This window comes from Parasteatoda tepidariorum, chromosome 12, assembly GCF_982258835.1.
Source record: "Parasteatoda tepidariorum strain Cologne lab strain chromosome 12, Ptep-v5.0, whole genome shotgun sequence".
Taxonomy (NCBI): Eukaryota; Metazoa; Arthropoda; class Arachnida; order Araneae; family Theridiidae; genus Parasteatoda; species Parasteatoda tepidariorum.
In genome coordinates this window covers 41,920,294-41,942,863 of record NC_141766.1, presented here as the reverse complement: position 1 = coordinate 41,942,863, position 22,570 = coordinate 41,920,294, and the positions used below count along the sequence as shown (strand labels likewise).

Here is a 22,570-nt window from a genome sequence, read left to right as displayed (position 1 = left end):
CTTCAGATGCCTGTATGGCAAAGGTCATTTTCTAGGTAGGCATTGGAAAAAAAATTGTACAAGCTTTCTCCTCTTCTGCTTCCCATACTTTTGGAACATTTTTGGAACACACTTTGGGAATTACTTCCCCTTCCTCTAAACTACTAGTGTCTGAGGTTCACTCACTGAAGTTAGCTAGGGTAAATTCATCGTGGAAGCGCCCACCAGATCATGATTGGTATGCCGCCAAATGCCCCGGGTTATCCCTGCAGTGCACTTGTTCTAGATTTGCTCAAACAGCTTTGTCAAGACTTAGAACCGGCTATATAAAGTATTTGACCTTCAGAAGAAAAGACTTATGCCTATTGTTATTGCTCGGTCATCGCTTCTCCATCTCATCTTTTGGATTGCATTGGTGCCTCTGTGAGGCAACTGATGTGCGATGGAGAGACTGTCTGTGACTTGCTGATGCGACATGATCTTCTGGACTTGGTCTAGGGCTCTAGACTAAGGGGATAAGCAACAACAACAATAACACTTTTGGAATGTGCGGAATTCATTCACACCTGTTCGTCGGTGCCTCTTTAGAACGTGAAAGGTCGAAGGGTAACAGTAAAAAAGTAAATAAAAAATGTGGCTACAAGCACCGTAAAAAATTTTACCTCAACACCAGAAACGGTGGCTACTACATACTGTTTGTCTAAGATAGGTACTCTGCCAGACATCATCACCTCCTACATCAAGAAGCCTCCAAGAATTAATTATTTGCAGCATTAGAGTGGGTCTCAGTAATGAGAACTATGTCAATATCGTGTTCATGGATAAAGTTAATAAATTCCGAAAATTTTGTAGTAAGATTTGCAGAATTCCAAAGCATTATTTGAATTGGTTTCCATCTATTTTTTGACCTATCCATTATGGGCTATTTGTTTTTCCTCATTTAATTTTTCTACAGCTTCACTAAGGGCTGGTAGTCTGTTAGCTGCGTTGGCAATGGCCACAAGACCGCATAAGTCTTTGAAAACTTTTCTAGCTTTATTAACGATATTTTTTAATTCTTCTGTTTCTGATTTTTAGCAGCTTCAGCATAGGTCTTATTATGGAAGATCCTTCCTGAATTTTTGGGCTCTTGCCTTTTGGCTGTGGAAAATTTAGGGCAGCCTCTGTAACTTGCGGGATGGTTTTCCCCGCAGTTACAACATTTTGGTTCTTCTTCCTTTAGCTTATTGCATGAACTGGTTATGTGATCACCACCACATTTTACGCATCTCGGTGGGAGATGGCAAGCAGAGGCTGAATGATAAAAATTTTGGCAGTTGTGGCCCTGTGATACTGTGCCTGATCTGCTTTTATAATTTTCTATTCTGACTCTGAAATTATTCATAGATTTGAGGCCATAAATGTCTTTGTAGTTTGCCTCTCTTTTCAATGTTGCAATAAAGAGTGGGAGATAAATAGTTTCTCCATTCCTTCTTCTGGTCATTCTTCTAACGCTTACGACTTGTGTAAAGTTATGATGTAATAGAAGTCCGTAGACACATTCATTTGTATATCCGTGTGGTACATCTCTTATGACCACTCTAAGATGGCGCTCAGATGGACGAAGGTAGGTATAAAAACCTATTTCCTTATCTTCGAGATATTTTCTTATATCTCTATGAGCTTTTTCAGTTTTTGGTTTTATAGTAAAGTTGCCATAGGATTCTTTAGCTATATAATCTGTTATATTATTCTCTTTTGTGTATTCGTAAAAAGTTTCATAATCGAATTCTCCTTTTATTATAATAGGAGGTGGTCTAAGATTTTTCCTGGCTGGTTGTATGAATGCTTCGTTAGCCTCACTACCATCAGGTTCATCTGAATTATTTTCCGGAGTTATTTGGATGTTTTCCTCAACTGCTGCTTTTTTAGTAGCGTTATGTTTTTCTGGCGAAGCTTTTCTTTTTTTGTGGTTGTTATCCACAGTAATCTCAGAGTTATCAATTTGATTATCCGTATCCATATGATTATCATTAGTATTCAGATCTTCACTTAGCAAACTAAATTTATTTGATAGGGGGACGGGGGTAAGCATTCCTCTCAAGAAATGACTGTTTTTTAGATAATGGCTATTTTAGAGTAAGTGTTTTGCGCCTTCCAAAGCGACCTTCGCTCTTAGTATTTATCTTGCTAACTGTACTAGTTTTTATCTCACAGTTCATCTGTTCGTTATAATAGCCCTCTATTTGTAGGAGCCCGGATGTTTTGTCTTCGTCTATTGTGACTCTATCTATTAATTGTTCTATGTAGCTGGCTAAAATAGAGACAATCGCCTGCATTTCGTTGTCGGGATTCCTCTTGATGATATACTTGATTCTGTCCATTCCATCTTTCATTTCTTCCAAGTTGTCTACTTTTTCTTTGACTAGGATTTCTTCATCTAATCCTAATTTGTTCATATTGGGGAAGGTAAATTCTTTGCCTTTCCTAACCTTGTTGGATCCTATACAGCTCCCAGGCAGCCCGTGCGGTTCTGGCATAGCCGTCCCCGTCGGTACTACAAGGGTTCCGCATAGTTCCGCGTCCCTTTGCCTAGGCTCGGCAGCGCCTCCCATATCCGTTACGGAGAGCCCTGAAAAGGGCTGAGGCAACGCCTCCTATAACTGAAAGCCTCCACACGGTTTTTTACAGGTAGTCCGATCAGACCACTGTGAAGGATATCCACTTTGACTGTTGACTGTTGATGATGATGTGGGGGGGATCTCTGCTACTCGCTTTTATCCCCCTTGCTGTAAGGTGTATTTTTGTGAGTTGAGTTGTTGATGCTGAAGATGATGACGATGAGGTGAGATATCCACTTTCCGAACGAGTCATATTATACAAAATTTAGTTAAAATAAGAAAGTGGTAGCAAATATATGACTGAAAATTTGTTTTATTTATGAATATTATTGGTTTGCCTTATTCACTTGTCAACCACTACAGATTCAATTCTCAAATATATATGATAAATTTCTCTCAATTACTTTTATAAAAGGTTTTGGGTTCATGCGCACAATTGGTTCACTTTTTAAACAGCCTGCGCGGACTACTTATAAAAGACCGTGTGGAGGCTTCTTGATGTAGGAGGTGATGGCTGGGGTGAATGGGTAGACTTTGGAAGCAAAGGAACTGTAGTTGGGAAGCCCGACCGCCTGGGGGTCTGGCCCCTGCGACACTCGGACTGACCCACGGCTACAGCCCTGACGTGAAGTTCATCGTTGCTTATGATATGGAACTGGTCTTGCAGGAGAACCTTGCTCGACCGTGTCTGATAATAGAAGGCAAAAACTTTGCTATTAGTACTATAAAGTGGTGAATAATATAAGCCTACGAATTATTTAGAAATAGTGGTGGATAAAAATCTACTAAATTGAATTTATTAAACCAAGAATCACAATTGATAAACTACCATTTTTAAATATATATTTGCTGACCGGATCAAGTTGGCATCTCTGGCTTAGGTAAATACTAAAAATACATAACAGAACATAGTTTAATGTATAAATTCAATTTGACACTTTACTAACTTTGATAAAGTCTAGACATAGTGAATTTCATATAGTGAATCATCGTTAATAATGGATTTAATGCTAGGTCCAGAGGCGGTTTACTATAGCGGAGTCCGATTTCAAATCAATAAAACAAGCCTATAAAATTGAAATAGGTTATTTTTTATAACAAAAAGTATTGTTTACGCAAGTAATAAAAATACATAATAGAATAAAGCTTAATGTTTAAATTCAATTTGACACTCAACTAGCTTTGATGTTGCCTAGATTAAGTAAATTTCTTTTTACTTACAAAAATACAAATGTTGTCAAAGTCCCTTTATGTGAGCTGCATAGTGCAAATGCCATTTTAGTTTAAATCTTTTTCCACGCATAAAATCTTTATTTTATTGCCTTTTTCTTCAAGTGTTTGTAAATTTAGAATTTCTTCTCTACCTAAAGGTAATAAGTCCGATTCGTAGAATTTAGTACCGGTGTACAAGAATTTATTTTATTCTAACTGACACAAACTTTGAACGAAAATTGAAGAGTAATAGTAAGCAGGGACTTTATTCTACAGTTAAAGTTTAAAGAATTTTTTTTCTTTCTTTGAGAATCACGGAGAAAAATTGCGTTACTAAAAACTGTTGTGTTACTCTTTGAATTCTCTATACCTTTTCTTTCGCTAAAAATACAATACTTTAACTGTGATAAGTTTCAACATACTTTTTATTTCATTAATTAATTCCATTGCATGAAGACTTTAAAATTTTTTATCATAAATAAAATTAAGAAAAATAATGAATTAAAATAAACTCGGAATTAACCCAAAAACGACCATTGCGGTCATTTTGACCGCTATTAGTTTACTCTCTGACGCAGAATTTTTATTAAACATGTTTTCAGACTTTTTTCATTAATTTGTATTAATAAGTCAAAATTAGTGAAAAATACTATATTTAGCATTCAAATAACTTATTGTTATGAAAAATAGCATGAAACACCGGAGTTTTATTTGCATATTAAAGATGAAATCTTCGAAAGACTGCTTAGTTCCAAACGGAAATTTTCCAATTTGCTCTTATTTGCAGCTATTTAGATCTAGGAGAAGCATTTACTCATCATCTAAATTTCTTGTATTTGCAAAATCACTTATTTAAAAACTTTTGAATATAAATGAAAATAAAAAATTCGATCTATATTTTTATGGATTTTATATTTTAATACAAATATGAATCCTATGATCGAACAAATTTTTTTAGTATCTGTTTTTCATTAGACTGCTTCTATAAGTAAAAAATTCCAAAATATATTTTTTGTAGTAAATAGATATAAGAGGGACACCGGTGTTCCATCTACGCCACAGGTGTAAGGGTTTAACAATTTCTTTGTTGATTAAGCGATATAGCAAAATTAAATTAGTCCCTACAATCTGTGCCAATATAAATCAAGTGGTAGAGAGATGCATGTTATCTTCCAACCCTTTTTGAAAAAAAAACAAAAAAATAATTAATTAATATATATATATATATATATATATATGGATAGAAAGTTCTTTAAAGTTGGCAATACAAAATTTTTCATGAAACCAGATTTATTGACTAGAATTTTACAAAAGAATTTAATAATTACTGCAAGTTTTTCATTTTAAATCTTTGGAAAAATCGTAAATTAAAACTAAACATCGAACATAAAAGAGTAGCGATTTTTCTTTATGAATATTCATAATTTGTTCAAAGTTATCAATGAAAGTACAAATACAAACATATTTTTAAAAATGAACATGGAAAAAGTTTAAAAAATTTCCTTTTTACTCTATTTTTTTGCATGGTCTAATTTGTATATTTCTCATTAGTATATCAATTATTTTTTATTTCAGTTTATGAATATCGATTGAAAATGACATTAGAAAATACTGATCCTGGTTTAGAAAACCATTCTAAAAGTGGAAACCTATTATTATTACTACGAGGAGACAGAAAACCACTCTTTGTCCCACTCAGGTATGTTACTTTAGAAGGATTTGTTATTGTTAATTGATTAAAAGTATAATTTCATATGGAATAAAGCAATGACAAATTCAACGGATTTCATATTCGAATTTTTATTCATTTCGAGTTTTTGTTCATTTCGACATTTTATTCATTTTAAGTTTTCAAGTTTTTATTCATTTCAATTTTTTCAGTTTTTATTCGTTTCGAGTTCTTTTCTATTCACTTTTACGAGTTTTTATTTAGAGTTTTTGAGTTTTTATTCATTCAGAGATTTCGGCTTGTTTTTCATTTCTAGTTTTTATTCGTTTCGAGTTTCACTCAATTCGATTTTTCGAGTTATTATTCATTTAGAGTTTTTATTATTTTTGAGTTTTCGAGTTTTTATTCATTTCGAGTACGGAGTAGGCTTAGAGTGGGTGGCAGTGGGACGGTAGAAATGCTATCTTCGCTTGCCTCTGTGAGCAGTTAAAAGGCCGGTAAATGCAACTAGTAAAGATTAGATCCACGAGCTGAAGAAAAATAAAACCTCACACCTTTTTTTTCACACAGTATTTTCAAGTTTTTATTCATTTTGAGTTTTCGAGATTTTTTTCTTTTCATTTTGAGTTCCTGAGTTTTTATTCATTTTTAATTTTTGAGTCTTCCAGTTTTTTTCTTTCATTTTAAGTTTTCAAGTTCCTGAATTTTTATACAATTCGAGTTTTTGAGTTTTTATTCATTTCGAGTATTGGAGTTTTTATTCATTTATTCATTCTCAAAGAGTAAGCTTATGTGTTCGAGCTATACGGAGGATAGGAAACATTATCTTCATTTCCATCTGTGAGCAGCTAAAATGATTATTCACCAGGTAAATACACCTGGTAAGGGTTCGATCCACTGTCTGTGAAAGAAGCCCACAACGACCAACCCCAAATGAAGTGAGTGTTTTCGAGCTATTATTCATTTCGAGTTTTTAATCATTTTCAGTTTTCGTGTTTTTTTCTTTTCGAGTTCTGAGTTTTTATTCATTTTTAATTTTTGAATTTTCGAGATTTTATTCACTTAGAGTTTTTAGTCATTTAGAGTTTTTCACTTTTTAATCCTTCAGAGATTTTGAGTTTTTATTCATTTTGAAAATTTTCAGTTTTCTATTCGTTTGTAAGCCATTAGGATGTGAAAGAGATGCATACTGTTGCAGCCAAACTTTGAAACGATGTTCAACTTCTGGACTAATTTCTCAAATTATAAGATTATTTATGCACTGTTTTATCTAATTATGTAACATTATTTATCTACAATATGAATAGGCTCGTGAATTTAAGATATCTAGTCCAGTTGGATCACTGTATTTATTCGTTACTTTTAAAAACAGGCTTCCACAACGTTCCACTGCGTAATATAATCGGTGATTGATAGTGATCGGTGATTGACAGTAGTGATCAGTCGCAATCAACAATACTTATATTATTCTAAACTATGCGTCTAAATCCTTTGACTCATTCATACCTCAAGAAATTGCTTTTTATTAGATTATTGATTATTTTAAAAGCATAAATCATTCTCACATAATTCCGATTCTAAACATTCTGGTAAAAAAGGCAACTCTTTTTAGAGATACAATACGCTTTGAAAAAGTAAAAAGCTATTAAAACTAATAACTTTTTATTTTATTTGATTCTTTAACATAACAAAGTTTAATTTTGCCATGATTCTTCTTATGATATGACACCTCGTTTTCATTTTTCTACATCGAAATTAAACTATAATGGAGCGCATCTTTAAGAAATCTCTTTGTTACAAATTTACTATTGCTTTTAGTTTGATAATGGGTTATTGATCAGCCTCTACGTATAAAATAAATAAATGAATGAAATAAACAGTTTGCAGAAAGATGGCTTTTGAACTCGCAAGATGTAGCGATGGGAGTTTGTGTTTTCTGAAAATCCTTTTATGGGCCGTTTCGTGGAATCAAAAATCAGTCAGAAAATGGAGAGTATTGCTATCCTGGATGTTTTTAGCTACAACTGTGCTACTTTTTATAGATAATCTTGTGATCTTGTATATTTTACTGATGTCAGTTGGTTTAATATGGCAAATAACAATCACAAGCCTTTTAACTCCCATTGTAAGTCTTGGGGTTTGGTCCGTCATGCTGTTAAGAATAAAAGAAATTTTTCGTTTTCTGAAAAAATTCAAGCTAATCTATAAAGATAAAGCCTATAGGAATAATAAATGGGCTGTATTGCCCTTGTACGTCATTCTTTTTACTTATCCAGTTTTTATAATCCTGATGAGGACAGATGGTGCAAATGCAACGAAGTTAATATTAGCCTATGGTTATCCATTTAATGATTTTGTTTTGAATACAATCGCATATACAAAGTGCTTCTTTTATTTTTATTTATATCCTTTTTCTATGAGTTTAGTGTCTTTATTTTACACAAGATTGTGCCAGTTTTTCGGAGCAGAGTTCAGAAATATGGCAAAAGAAGTTGATAATTTCAAACCTGAAAAATTCTCAGATTGTAAGCAAAGAATCATACTTTACAATAAAGAAATACTCATCGATTTTCTGCATCGCACGGAAAAATTGTTTTCACAACCAATATTTCTTGTATACTTAGCAAATTTTTGGGCATGCTTCAGTCTCCTATGTGTTTTTGCCATTATAGAAATGAAGGAAATAGACTATCTATATGTTGTGGAGTGGGCACCTCAATTCGCTATCTCCTGTTTATCATCATTTACATTAATATGGTCGGCGAGTCAAGTGACGGTCGAAATGCAAAACTTCCAGTTTACATTTCAGAAGCAAATAAATCGCAGAACTTTGCTTGGCTTGAATAATTCAATTAACAATGATCAGATTTATAAATCGAGTATCACTTTATCTGGGTGTGGCATATTTTACTTTAAAAGAAACTTAATTTTGGCAACAGTCGGCACCGCTGTGACTTACAGTTTGCTGATAATGAGTTCAAATAAAACATGAAAAATGAAACTTAAATATTGATGTAATTGTTCGTTATACACGAGGACTTCATTGATGAGCGAAGTCCAACGATTGCGATTACGTGAGGTCGCACACATTTCTTGATTCGAAATTGCTGAGCGTAAAAGGAGCCCGATAGCTGAGTGATAGTGCTTTGCTCTCTCGTGTCCCCGGTCTGAGGTTTATCCCCTGACCAAGCAAGCTTGAATCAGCATCTCTTCAGTGGGTCGATGTTATAAGTGCCAAGCATGTTTGGGGACTAGAAACTAGGGTTCGCATTCGGGTGACCATTAAAACGGAACATCTGTACCTTCATCCAATCTGCTTCAGAGCCCATGGTCAAGAAAACTGGGATGGGAATAGTAGGCCTTGGCACTCTATGAACTGTTGCGCTACTTTGTTAAGCTTTAATTTAGCTCTTTATATACCAGTGATCAATTATATCGAATGTTAATTGTAGTAAACCTTCAATGAGTGTACATTGAAGGTGTTTGAATGTGACATAACTTATGGATAACTGAAATTGTGGAGAAGATACTAATGTATCAACGCCTTGCTTCTGATAATATGCTCTCGCTGTATTCCTTTGCCAACACCCGAAATACTAACGAAAGCATCCATAGTAGCATATGGCGCAAATGTTCAAAAGAGACATTCGTCTCAAGAAAGACTAGAACTAGCAATAGCAGCTGCAGTTAGCGAGTACAATTTTGGTTATGTGGAAACAATGAATATGAGTGCTCAAAATGCTGTCCTCAACAACTCGTTGCTGAAAGACGCGACAATCTTCACAACAGTTCTCAATAATAAATCTTCCCAACAATTTAAATTGCGAAGGAACTCAAAGAAATATAAAAAACTCTCTAGCGACAAAAAATCAATGAAATCAATCAAGAACTTACTGTTCTGGAGGATTTTAGAAAAAATCCTTTTATGCAACAATTGCTTATATAATATACTTATACATACTTCCTTTTATGTCGATGTAGAATCATATCCAAAAAATTTTTTTTTTAAATTTTTAATTAAAAACTAATCATGAAAGTTTGTTTAGGTTAATATTATGAACTAAAAGGTATTAAAACAAAATAAAAATGTTATACAGTATATATTAATAAAAATGGTTTTTTCTCAAAATGAAATTTTCAGTGATTTTAATTTTTCAAAATGTTCCATGCGTCTCAACTTTTTTTTCTTGTGTTAAAACTTCATATATAGATACCTTATATACATACCATTAAAAGTTAGCATGTTTTGTTGTGTAAAAGCTTAGTGAAATAAATATTTTAGCTGTAAATATTTATTTTTTATTGAAATTTTTGAAAATTTTTAGCGTAATTCATTCAAATTTAAATTTTTGAGCTAATGCAAATTATTTAGTTAATGAATGATGCTAACTTCTATTTATAGGTGTAAAACGAGTATTTTAATAAAAAATTGGATTTTTATAACCAGACTACATGCGCATGGGAAGTTTTGAACTTAGCAAATTTTTCATTAATTTAAAATTTTAAAAGTTCAATATTTTTAAAACTACTGAAGTAATCAGCATGAAATTTTTTACACAGATTTTTAAATATGATGTAAGTAAATGCTGTAAATTTCATAAATGTAGGATCAAAGCTTAAAAAATTAGTTTTCAAGGTCCCTTGTACCCTTAATAAATATTTATTAATGCGAACAATGTGCTTACATCTCCTTGGAAAGTTTGAGCATGTCAGGTTTCTATGTTATTGTTTTTAATTTTAGGCATGCTCCAAGTTCTCATCAATAAGACAACTTCTCAGTTTACTCTTGATAATGTTCATGCTTGAAAAAGATTGTTCTCATATATATGCAGAATCGAAAAGGGAAAGAACAGCAAAAGCGAGCTTTTTCAGCTGATCGTAAGAGTCAGGAATACTATTCCAAGCGTTGAAAATGATCATGTCTTCCTTCTCGAGGTCATTCAAAGCAGACCACTTGTGTTGTGAACTAAGATCAAATTTTTTCTTCTCCAATATTTCCAATTCAGCACAAAGACGTTCGAATTTAGAGAGCCATATCTCCTTGTATTTTAAATTAAGAAATTGTATTTCAAAGCTACCAATGTCAATTTAAAAAGGAGAAATTTCAACTCGGTTATCGTAGCATTAAGAGGTTTTTTGACAAATGCTAAAGTTGCTCTGCTGTTTTTAAATTCCTGAAACCTGATGAGAAATGCTTCCCTTATATTTAAAATTATTGTTTTAAAATGGTGTTTATCAATGGAGGAATTATTTTCTTGGCGATGCTTCAGCAGGCTCGGAAAAAGAAACAATGTTTCCCTTTCAAAGTGTTGAGCAAAAATGGATAATTTGTTTTCGAATGTTATAACTTCTTCTAACATCGAAAAAATTAAGTTTCCTTTCCCTTGTAGTTTACGTTTAAGCTGATTTAGATGAGACTTAACGTCTACCATGAAATAAAAGTTTTGGATCCACTGATCGTCTGTTAGTTCTGGATAGTTAACGCCCTTTTCAAGGAGAAATGCTTTAATTTCCGGAAAAAGGGACGCGAAACGTTTTGAAACGTTCCCTCTTGATAACCAACGTAACTTGTTATGAGGCAGAAGATCAGCGTACTAACTCTCCATTTCAAATAAAAATTCTCTCAATTGGCGATGATTAAGAGCTAAAATGGAGTTGATAATGGTAATCACTAATTCTATAACTTTACAAATTTCATCCGGAAATATTTGCGCACAAAGCGCTTCTTGGTGAATAATATAATGGTAAACAAGTTTTGTTCGTTCACCAGGAGTTGGCACTTGGCTCCGCCTCCTCGGACGCAGAGTTCATTTCAGCGCGGGGAAGTAAGAGGAAAAGCATTTCACCACTTGAAATCGACTAATGCGCGCAAAGCCTCCACACAGTTTTTTATAGGTAGTCCAATCAGACCACTATGAAGGCAAACCAGTTTACCAAAGAGCCCTTTAATAGAAAATCTAGTAAAAATAAGAAAGTGTTAGCAAATATATGTTTAAAATTTTTTTTAGTTTTTGAATAAGATTAGTTTGTCTTATTTACTTGTCTACCACTACAGAATCAATTCTCTAATATATATGACAAATTCCTCTTAGTCACTTTTAAAATAGAATTTGGTTTCATGCTCTCAAACTGTTCATTTTTTAAATAGTCTGCACAGACTACTTATAAGAAACCGTGTGGAGACTTTCTGATATAGAAGGTGATGGCCAAACACAAACAGTGAATTCTTTTTCAGTCACTTTCTTCGCTTTATCATCAGCTATTATACCTTCCGTTATTCCAGCTAATTTATGTTTAAAAACTTTTTCCCAGCAAAATATCTCAAAAAGAGCAAACTATTCAATAAAAAGAGAGAAATATCAACAAGTTTATGAAATAAAATGCACATGTTCAAAATATCCACATGAAGATTGAGAAATAAATATTTTTGTCATGATCGCCAAATTGCAGCCTTGTTCACATCCTTCTCCCCAAAATAGCGAAATAGTATCATCCGATACCACGTGATGAAGGCGGAACCAAGTGCCAACTCCTGGTGAAAAACTATATCTCGTGATTAATTTTTTTCTTTCAAAATAGCAGCAGACCCTTTTCTTACGCCGGTCATACTTTTGGCCCCATCTGTTAACGTTTACAAAAACTAATAAAATTAAACTCGATGTTCGTTACGTATTTTTACAACAATATAAAATTTTAATTACCTTTCTATCTTTTAACTTAAACAAAAAATTATACATGTTATCGATTTATAGAAGAATTTCAATTTATCAAAATAACATGTAATTTTTTTCTTACCAAGTTTTTTTAAAAATGAAAATATAATTGCGCCTTTCGTGGATATTTGTGCTAGAACCGCACTTTCGGAGCCAAGGAGCCACATGCCGCTCTGGAGTCGCACTTTGCCGACCACTGGTCTAGAGTTTTCGAGTCTTCATTCATTTCGAGTTTTTATTCATTTAAAATTACGAGTTTTTATTTATTTCGAGTTTTCGAGGTTTTATTCATTTCAACCTGTTATTTTCCTTTTCGAATTGTCTATGAGTTAGAGGGTCTTCTAATTATTGCTGCTGACGCACGCAATATTTCGTATAAAGTGCTGCAAAATTTGGTAGGGCCTCTATAAATAGAATAAAATAATAGGAACTATAAATGTTTGCTGTCATGTAAATATTTAAAGGCAGCCATGGTCGAGAAAAATATAAAAAGTAGTAGCTATTGTTTTATGTGATGAACGTAAATTTCTGAAGCGTTATCGATTTCAAAACCTGATCAATTTAATGAATTCCATTGGTCATTTTTAGAATTTGGTATACAAGTATTTTTAGTCGAGAATGACTAGTTAAAACATTTTGTTTCTTTCATCTTTTTCTACCAGATTTTAATTTTTTTTGAAAATTGGTTACTATATGTTAACAAAGAAGCAAAGCAACGTAATGAAAAATGAAAAAATTTTATTCACCACTTTTTATTCTCATTGAATTTTATTAAATGCTGGAGAAAAGAAGTACATCGATATGATTTTTTAGTGTTTCAGTAAATTCGAAACGGTATATTAGTTTATACTGTGAAATTCACGAAAAATAATCACGGAATCTAAAGAATATCGTCAACACAGATATTTTGCTAAATGGAAATTTTTTTATTTAAGAGCCATTTTAACTTATGATTTTACATATGGAAAGCTTATTTAGTTAAAACAGATTTTTTTAAGTTTTAACACACTGAATGTGAAGCTTATTTTACATGGCTTGCCAGTTTGATATGATGGTAAAAAACTATAAAATACATTTGCAAATATTAGATAGATTTTGTTAGATTTTTAAACGATTCAGCATGGCATAGTCATACCTGCCAACTTTTAATCCCTTCCATAATTATTTTTCCTAGTGGTATTAAAATGGAATTTAAACTTCAATTTAAGCAAACAAATACGTTGTATATTAGAAAACTTAAGCTGACAAACCATGACAGTAACGCATATTAATATATGTGCTTAATTTCTGTAAGAATAGTGGTGATCAATATCATTTAGAAATTAAAATTATAAAAGAAAAAATAGTATATAATTACTACCACTTTAAATATGAAAATAAAATCTTCCGGAAAATCCGGAAGAGTTGACAGGTATGCATATTTGAAAAAAAGTGGTGACTTATATAAGCTAGGAATTGTTTAGAAATAGTGGTGGATAAAAATCTACTAAATTGAATTTATTAAACTAAAAATCACAATTGTTAAACTACCACTCTAAAATATTTATTCTCTGCCCGGAGCAGAGTTGGCATCTCTGTGTATATAAAGAAAACAATTTTTGTGTGGTCCATATTGCATTAATTTCTACAAACCGTTTTACTAACGGTAATAACGCAAAAAAATAAAAATTTACCCTAATTATGCGTTTCTAATAATCTTGGTTTCGCCGGTGACCGGTGACCCCTGTGGCTCTACGAACAAACTCAGTGCCGGTCACCGTTGACCCGCATGGCATTCAACGTGATAACTTTCAATTTACCCTCTTTCCTTTTGAGAAATGCTGACTGCAGCTACCATTCGGACGCTTGTTTACCGCAAGCCTGTTTACTTATAAAGATTTTTTAAAAAGAAAAGAAAAAAACTCCTTTTAAAAAACTAATTTCCTCTGACTTTTAAAAACTTCATTGTTCAATCCACTGTGTGTGAAAAAATTTCGCACCCATTAACCCCAAATGAAGATAATATTTTCGAGTTATTATTCACTTCGAGTTTTTAACCATTTCTTTCATTTTTCATTCCAAATAGTCTCTGAGTTAAAGGGTCTTCTATTTGTTGCTGTTGACACCCAATATTCTGTATAAAGTGTTGCTTATATTTAGTAGGGCCTTTATAACTAGAATAAAATTCCTACCGAATCATAGAAACAATAAATGTTTGCAGGTATGCAAATATTTAAAAAGTGCTGGTGACTGTTTCATGAGATAAACGTAATTTCCATAAGCATAATCTATTTCAAAACCTAATCAATTTAATGAATTCTCTATGTCAGTTGTAGCATTTGGTTCACAAGTATTTTTGGTCATGAATGATTTGTTAGAACAATACGCTTCTTTGTTCTCTTTGGTACTCATGACTCACCAGTACATGCCTCATCAGAATCGACGAATCAGTAAATAGCGATTCGCGTCAAATACTGAGATTTTATCTGCATGCAGCACCATTAATTGACTGCTCCTGAAGTTTTATTAGTTAAAATAAACGTATTAGTTTATGCTGCAAGATTCACAGAAAAAGTCCTGGTATTCTAAAGAATATCGTTGTCCATATTTGACGCCGATACTTTGCTCATATTGGGTTTAGAGTAATCTGTCTATAATAGTGCAGAAGTTCTTATTTGGAAATCAGAAAACCGGAAAACCAGATAACCGGAATGAAATTCGGAACCTGAAATTAATTTTCTTCCATTAAAAAAATTTTTTTTCCCTGCAAGATTTTGAGCCCATTTTTTTATTTAGAGCGTACGGCGTATCGAGTTGACGAAAGAACTGATTTAGTGTATGGATCAAAAAGCCGTTTGTAGACGAATCTCACATAAGCACAAATAGCTTATATATGTCATTAATGTTAATAATAACATTAATAATATATATAAGCATGTATATAATTTTTATTTCATAATTTCTTTCCTTATTTAAACTTAAGTGCATTATTATTTATCATTTTTTATTATTTCTAAAACTATTTCAAAATGATTTTCTAGTATCGTTTTATAAACATTGAAAAAACGGCATTTTGCAGCGATTCAGAAAACCTGAAAAATCAGTTATCCGGAATCGCGATGGTCCCGATCGTTCCGGATAATCGGTTCTCTACTTACTTCAGTTCCACCATTTCATGCCCATCGTCTCGTTCCTGTTGACATACTCTTTACTAATTCGATTCTCTATGCTGATATGTTAATATTAAAATGTTATTTCAAAGTATTGCATATAGTATATACATATTTGGTCTACGCATATTATAGTATATACATGTTTGGTATACCCGTATTATAGTATATACATATTTGTATATGCATATTTGGTATAGAAAGTTCATCCTATTTCCTTATTTATTTGTTACAGTGGTAGTGATTCAAATATTTTAAATATACTTTTTGAGTAGTTTATTAAAACAATAATTTGTTTTTTTTAGTGACAAAAAATCAGGAACGGAACTTTAAATGGTTATTAAGTATTAAAAACACAATTAAGGAGTAAAATATTTACGGGATTATTGAGAATATTTACGGGATTGCCTGCAATTTTTTGAAGATTCACTTTCAATGAAAACTGTCCTTTTTTTGTATTCCATTATTAATATAATTATGTTAATTATAATCTAGTGATGTTTAAGATTGCAAAGTTTGGAAAACAATAAAATAAGGACTTATGTGCTAACCACTTCCACGTTAATGCCTTGAAAAAAAAATTTCTTGAAAATCTATTCTTTTCTTCAAAATCTAAACAGCAAAAAATTAGAAAAAAGAATATAACAAAAAGAATATTACAGTACAAATTTAATTGAATGTAATGCATATTTGATAAATATTTTCTTTTATTTTTAATTTCAATATCTAAAAGTAAAATACTGAAGTGACAAGAGAAGGAACTTTAACGGGATCGAAGCGGGGAAACGAAATATCCTGTTTCGAGAGTAATAAGCCAAAACCTTTAGTTTTGCTGATTTCTTTCGATCAGTTTTTAATTTTTCTGAAATGTGGCTACAAGGACACAATCGTAATATAGAAAAATACCATTTTCATATCTTCCACTTTTTATTTTCAACGAATTACAATAAATGTAAAATAGACTCGAACCAACGCCTCCTGTAACTGAAAGCCTCCACACGGTATTTATAAGTAGTCCGATCACAACACTGTGAAGGATATCCACTTACCGAGCGAGTCATTTAATACAGAATATAGTTGAAAAAAGAAAGTGGTAGCAAATATATGACTAAAATTTTATTTTATTTATGAATATTATTGGCTTGCCTTATTCACTTGTCAACCACTACAGATTCAATTCTCAAATATATGAGATAAATTTCTCTCAATTACTTTTATAAAAGGTTTTGGGTACATGCGCACAACTGGTTCGCTTTTTAAGCAGTCTGCGCGGACTACTTATGAAAGACCGTGTGGAGGCTTCTTGATGTAGGAGGTGATGATCGAGCTGGGTAATACAAAAAAGTCGAAATAATATTCGGGGCAGCATATCTGCTTATGCTTTGCGTTGCAAAAGTCGATTGAAGTTTTTCAAAGGAGGCATGAAAAAACCTATTTTGGTATTTATAACCTACATAACACCCATTTTGTTATCTTTGAAGTTCCTTCAGTGGTTCTTGAGATATACATTTTTAATAGAAAAAAACAGAAAGTTCCATTGCTTTACACTAACTGGAATTTTTTTACTTGGAAAGTCATTTTTACACATGATTTAACATATAAAAGTTTATTCAGTGCATATAGTTTCTTGTTTAAATACTGACTTTTAATTTTTCCTGTTATACTTGAGAAATGTTGACTACAGCTGTCTTTCTCACGCTTGTTTACCTAGAGCTTGGTTACAGATGAAGATTTTAACAAACAAAAACAACCTCGAGGTTGATTACTTATGAAGATTTTTAATAACTTCTTTGTTATATCCGCTATTTGTAAAAGAATCCCGTGCTCATCAACCCCAAATGAAGTGAATGTTTTCGAGTTTTTATTCATTTCGAGTTTTCAAGCTTTCAAATTTTTATTCATTTAGAGTTCTCGAATTTCGAACTTTAATTTTTCATTTCGAATTGTCTTTAAGTTGGTTAGTCTTTTAATTGTTACTTTTGACATGCAATATTTTGAGTAAAATTCTGATAATTTTAGTAAAGCCTTTATAAATGGAATGAAAGTCCTTCGAATAATAGAAGCAATAAGCAGCCTTGGTCTTATAAAAAGTAAAAAGTGGTGGCGATTTTTTAACCCTTTTGAGCCGACTGTCACAAATACGCGCCAGCATAAAACCGTATCAATCAGGGTAAAAAGATATAACTGGTAAACAAAGAAGTTCTGGGGTAGTTTATTTGTGGGCGGAGTTATAATTATTTGATTTATTTAATTCACCATTACTTTAGTTCAAAATAAAATTATTTAGTTCCACTTTGAGCTAACATTGATTATATATATGAATAAACTAACAGTAATTAAAGTAAAAGTAAAGTAAGTTCGTCAAATGAGCAAAGCTTGCATTTAAGCTACCGTTTTTTATTTATTTACATCCTGAGTCTGATTTTGTACGAATGCTTTTATGAATCACCCGTCCCCAAGGGGTTAATGCAGTAAACTTTAAACTTAATTTTAATAAGGGTAATCGATTTTAAAACCTAATCAATTTAATGAATTCTCTTGGCCAGTTGCAGCATTTGATTTACAAGTATTTTTGATATTTAGAATGATTAGTTAAAAAATTTTGTTTCTTTGATCTTTTTCAACCAGATTTTAAATTTTTCTGAAAATTGGCTTCTCTATGTTTACACAGAAACAAATTAATTTAATGAAAAATTAAAATTTTCATTCCACCAATTTTTATTCTCAATGAATTTCATTAAATACTGGGAGAAGGACATGATCAACTCGCGTGAGGAAGTTGTGAGTCAGAAGTAGAAACGGTGTATTAGTTTATGCTGTGGAGTTCCTTATTAGTCCTTTTTAGAAACAGATATTTTCTTCAAGCAATTTTCCTTGCTTAACCCTTTAATGGACCCTTTATTTCAAGTAAAGGTAAATTGAAGTATTTTTGGAATTGAAATTGTTTTAAGAACAGTAATTGATATTAAAAAAAAAACTCATTTAGTTTATAAAAATACAATTTTTTTCGTGGTAAATATATTTAACATGACCTATTAGGAACTTAATGACTTTTATTTTTCTTTACTTATGAAATAAATTCCTTAAATGCTACAAACTTCAAAAGGAATTATGTATTTTATACTTTTTTTAAAAGTGAGAAATGGTTACCAATTTTATTCAAACTCACTTCAAGAAAGCTGAAGTTATTGAAAGATGGAGACCTAAATTAAAAGAGGTAAAACGTGGGGGTAAGTATACTAACCACGGCCTTCAAAAGGGTTAAGGTTTATAGTAACCGGTTAATTGTAAATCTGTTCCACAATTCAATTCCCTTTACTAATTCGTTTTGTCTAAGCTGATATAGAAAGTTCATATTTGTAACAGTGGTTATGCAGAGATGGCAACTGCTCCGGACACGCCAAAATAATTAAGAGAACGGTAAATAACTACAAAGCAAATTTTGCAAAAATTTGACTATTTTTGCGTGCTTTTTAAAAGGTATAGCATGACATAAGCAGAGATGTCAACTTGCTCCGGACAGCAAATATATATTTTAAAATGGTAGTTTATCAATTGTGATTCTTGATTAAATAAACTAAATTTAGTAGGCTTTTATCCACCACTATTTCGAAATAATTCGTAGGCTTATATATTTCACCACTTTATTGTACTTAGGTCGTGGTATACCTTTCAAAAAGCAAGCAAAAATTGTCAAATATTTTCAAAATTTACTTGTAGTTATTTACCGTTCTTTTAATTACTTTGGCTTGTCCGGAGCAGTTGGCATCTCTTGATAAGAACTTCTTAATGTTTTTAATTTATAAAAAATTGGGCACCTGGGCCGCGCAGAAGGGCATAAGTACTATAAAGTGGTGAATTATATAAGCCTACGAATTATTTAGAAATAGTGGAGGATAAAAATCTTCTAAATTGAATTTATTTGACCAAGAATCACTATAGATAAGGTACCATTTTGAAATATATATTTGCTGTCCGGAGAAAGTTGGCATCTCTGATTATGTTTCAATGATCCTAATTATATTTTTTTGTTTAATTTATTAAAACATTATTTTATTATTTCCCTTAACTGAATATCAGGAATGGATCTCTAAACGGTTATTAAGTTTTAAAAACTTAATTGTGGAATAAAACGTCGAAATTACTAAGAATATTTACGGGATTGCCTACAATTTTTTGATAATTCAGTTTTAAAGAAAACTGTCTTTTTTTGTATTCTGTTATTAACCCCTTACAGACTGCTGATTCGTAAAAGCATTCGTATAAAATCAGAATCAGGATGTAAATAAATAAACAACGGTTGCTTAAATGTAGACATTGCCAATTTGATAGACTTAATTTGCTGTGAATTTAATTATTGTTAGTTTAATCATATATATAATCAATGTCAGTTCAAAGTATGACAAAATAATTTTATTTTGAACTAAGTAGTGGTGAATTAAACAAATCAAACAATTATAACCCCGCCCACAAATAAACTGCTAAAGAATTACTTTGATTACCAGTTTTATCTTTTTACCCAGGTTGATACTGTCTTACGCTATTTGTGACAGTATTATTGACAGTATTTGTGACAGTCGGCGTGAAAGGGTTAATATATAATCACGTAAATTATAATATGATGATGCTTAAGATTGTAAAGTTTGGTAAATAGTTAAATAAGGACTTATGTGCTAACCACCTCCACGTTGTAGGATCTTAAAATTATTTTCCATTAATTCCTGCCTTGAAAAAAAGCATTTCTTGAAATTCTAATCTACCAAATCTTAACAACCGAGAGTTAGAAAAATGAATATTACGAAAAGATTATTACAGTGCAATTTTAATGGAATATATTGCATATTTGGTAAATATTATTTAATTTTATTTTTAATTTTTTTATCTAAAATAAAAAACTGAAATGACAAGAGAAGGAACTTTAACGGGATCGAAACTTCGAAACGAAATATCCTGTTTCGAAACGAAATATCCTAAAACCTTTAGTTTTGCTGATTTCTTTCGATCAGTTTTAAATTTTTCTGAAATGTGGCTTCAAAGACGCAAGAATAATAAAGAAAATTACTTTTTTCATATCTACCACTTTTAGTTTTCCATGAATTACAATAAATGTAGAATAGACTCTAGCTGGGTAATATAAGACAGTCGAAATAATATTCAGAGATGCCAATTGCTCCGGACATGCCAAAATAATTTAAAAAAACGGTTAATAACTACAAACTAAATTTTGCAAATATTTGACTACTTTTGCTTCCATTTTTAAAAGTATAGCATGACATAACAACGTGGTGAATAATACATGATTACGAATTTTTTAGAAATAGTGGTGGATAAAAATCTACTAAATTGAATTTTTTAAACCAAGAATCACGATTGATAAACTACCACCTTAAAATATTTTTTGGCTGCCCGGAGCAAGTTGGCATCTCTGAATATTCAGGACAGCACATTTGTTAATGCTTTGAGTTGTAAAAGTCGAGTCGTTTCTCAAAGGAGGCATGAAAAAAGCTATTTTGGTATTTATAACCTATATAAAACCCATTTGATAATCTTTGAAATTCCTTCAGTAGTGCTTGAGATGTACATTTTTAATGGAAAAAAGCAAAAAGTTCAATTGCTTTACACTAACTGGAATTTTTTTATTTAGAAAGTCGTTTTTACCCATGATTTAACATTTAAAAGTTTATTTAGAGCATATAGTTTTTTCGTGAAAAATATGGACTTTCAATTTTTTCTGTCACATTTGAGAAATGTTGACTACTACAGTCTTTCTCACGCTTGTTTACATTGAGCTTGTTTACCATTGAAGATCTTAAAAAACAAAAGCAACCTCGAGATTGGTTACTTATGAAGATTTTTAATGACTTCTTTGTTAGATCCACTATCTGTGAAAGAAGCCCGCTCTCATCTCGAGCTTATTTACAGATGACGATTTCAAAAAACTAAAATTTTTAATCGTTTCTACCTTTTATTTTTCATTTCGAATTGTCTCTGAGTTAGAGGATCATTTATTTTTGCTGTTGACGTGCAATATTTTGTGCAAAGTGCTGATAAATTTAGTAAGGCCTTCATAAATAGAATGAAATCCCTATCGAATAATAGAAACAATAAGTAGTATTGGTCTTATTGCGTCCAAAAAGTAAAAAGTGGTCCCAAATTTTTAATGCGGTAAGCTTTAAACTTAAATTTCATAAGGGTAATCGATTTTAAAACCTAATCAATTTAATGAATTCTCTAGGCCAGTTGCAGCATTTGGTTTACAAGTATTTTTCATGTTAAGAATAATTAGTTAAAACATTTTGTTTCTTTGATCTTTTGCTACTAGTTTTTAAATTGTTCAGAAAATTGGCTCCTCTATGGAACAATGAAACAAAGAAACAAAGCAATCTTACAAAGAAACAAAGCAATTTAATGAAAAATTACAATTATCAATCCACCAGTTTTTATTCTCAATGAATTTCATTAAATACTGGGAAAAAACCATGAAGAGCTTTGTTGTGTAACGTGAGCGTCTGAATTAGAAATGGTGTATTAGTTTACGCTGTGGAATTTCCTATTGGTCCTTTTGTGACACAGAGTTATTTTCATTCAATATTCCTTTTGAAAGTTTTATATAATTCGTTCACCAGGAGTTGGCACTTGGCTCCGCCTTCATCCAACGCCTCCTATAACTGAAAGCCTCCACACGGTTTTTTATAGGTAGTCCGATCAGACCACTGTGAAGGATATCCCCTTTCCGAACGAGTCATTTAATACAAAATTTAGTTAAAATAAGAAAGTGGTAGCAAATATATGACTAAAAATTTGTTTTATTTATGAATATTATTGGTTTGCTTATTCACTTGTCTGCCACTACAGATTCAATTCTCAAATATATATGATAAATTTCTCTCAATTACTTTTATAAAAGGTTTTGGGTTCATGCGCGCAACTGGTTCACTTTTTAAGCAGTCTGCGCGGACTACTTATTAAGGACCGTGTGGAGGCTTTTAGATGTAGGAGGTGATGCTTCATCACGTGGTATCGGATGATACTATTTCGCTTTTTTGGGGAGAAGGATGTGAACAAGGCTGCTATTTGACGATCGTATGACAAAAATATTTATTTCGCAATCTTCATGTATTTCATAAACTTGTTGATATTTCTCTCTTTTTATTGAATAGTTTGTTCTTTTGTGAATTTGCTGGGAAAAAGTTTTTAAATATAAATTTGCTAGAATAACGAAAGGTATAATAGCTGATGATAAAGCGA

At 31.7% G+C, this 22,570-nt stretch overlaps 1 protein-coding gene across 1 annotated transcript in view; it reads left to right on the top strand.

Moving 5' to 3' along the window:
- The window catches only part of LOC107440367 (pancreatic lipase-related protein 2-like), a 141,609-nt gene that overhangs the window by 66,737 nt on the left and 52,302 nt on the right, over positions 1–22,570 (top strand). Inside the window, exon 8 of the mRNA XM_043048725.3 lies at positions 5,367–5,490. Within this exon, the coding sequence (XP_042904659.1) occupies positions 5,367–5,490 (124 nt within the window). The remainder of the gene's footprint in view (positions 1–5,366; positions 5,491–22,570) is intronic.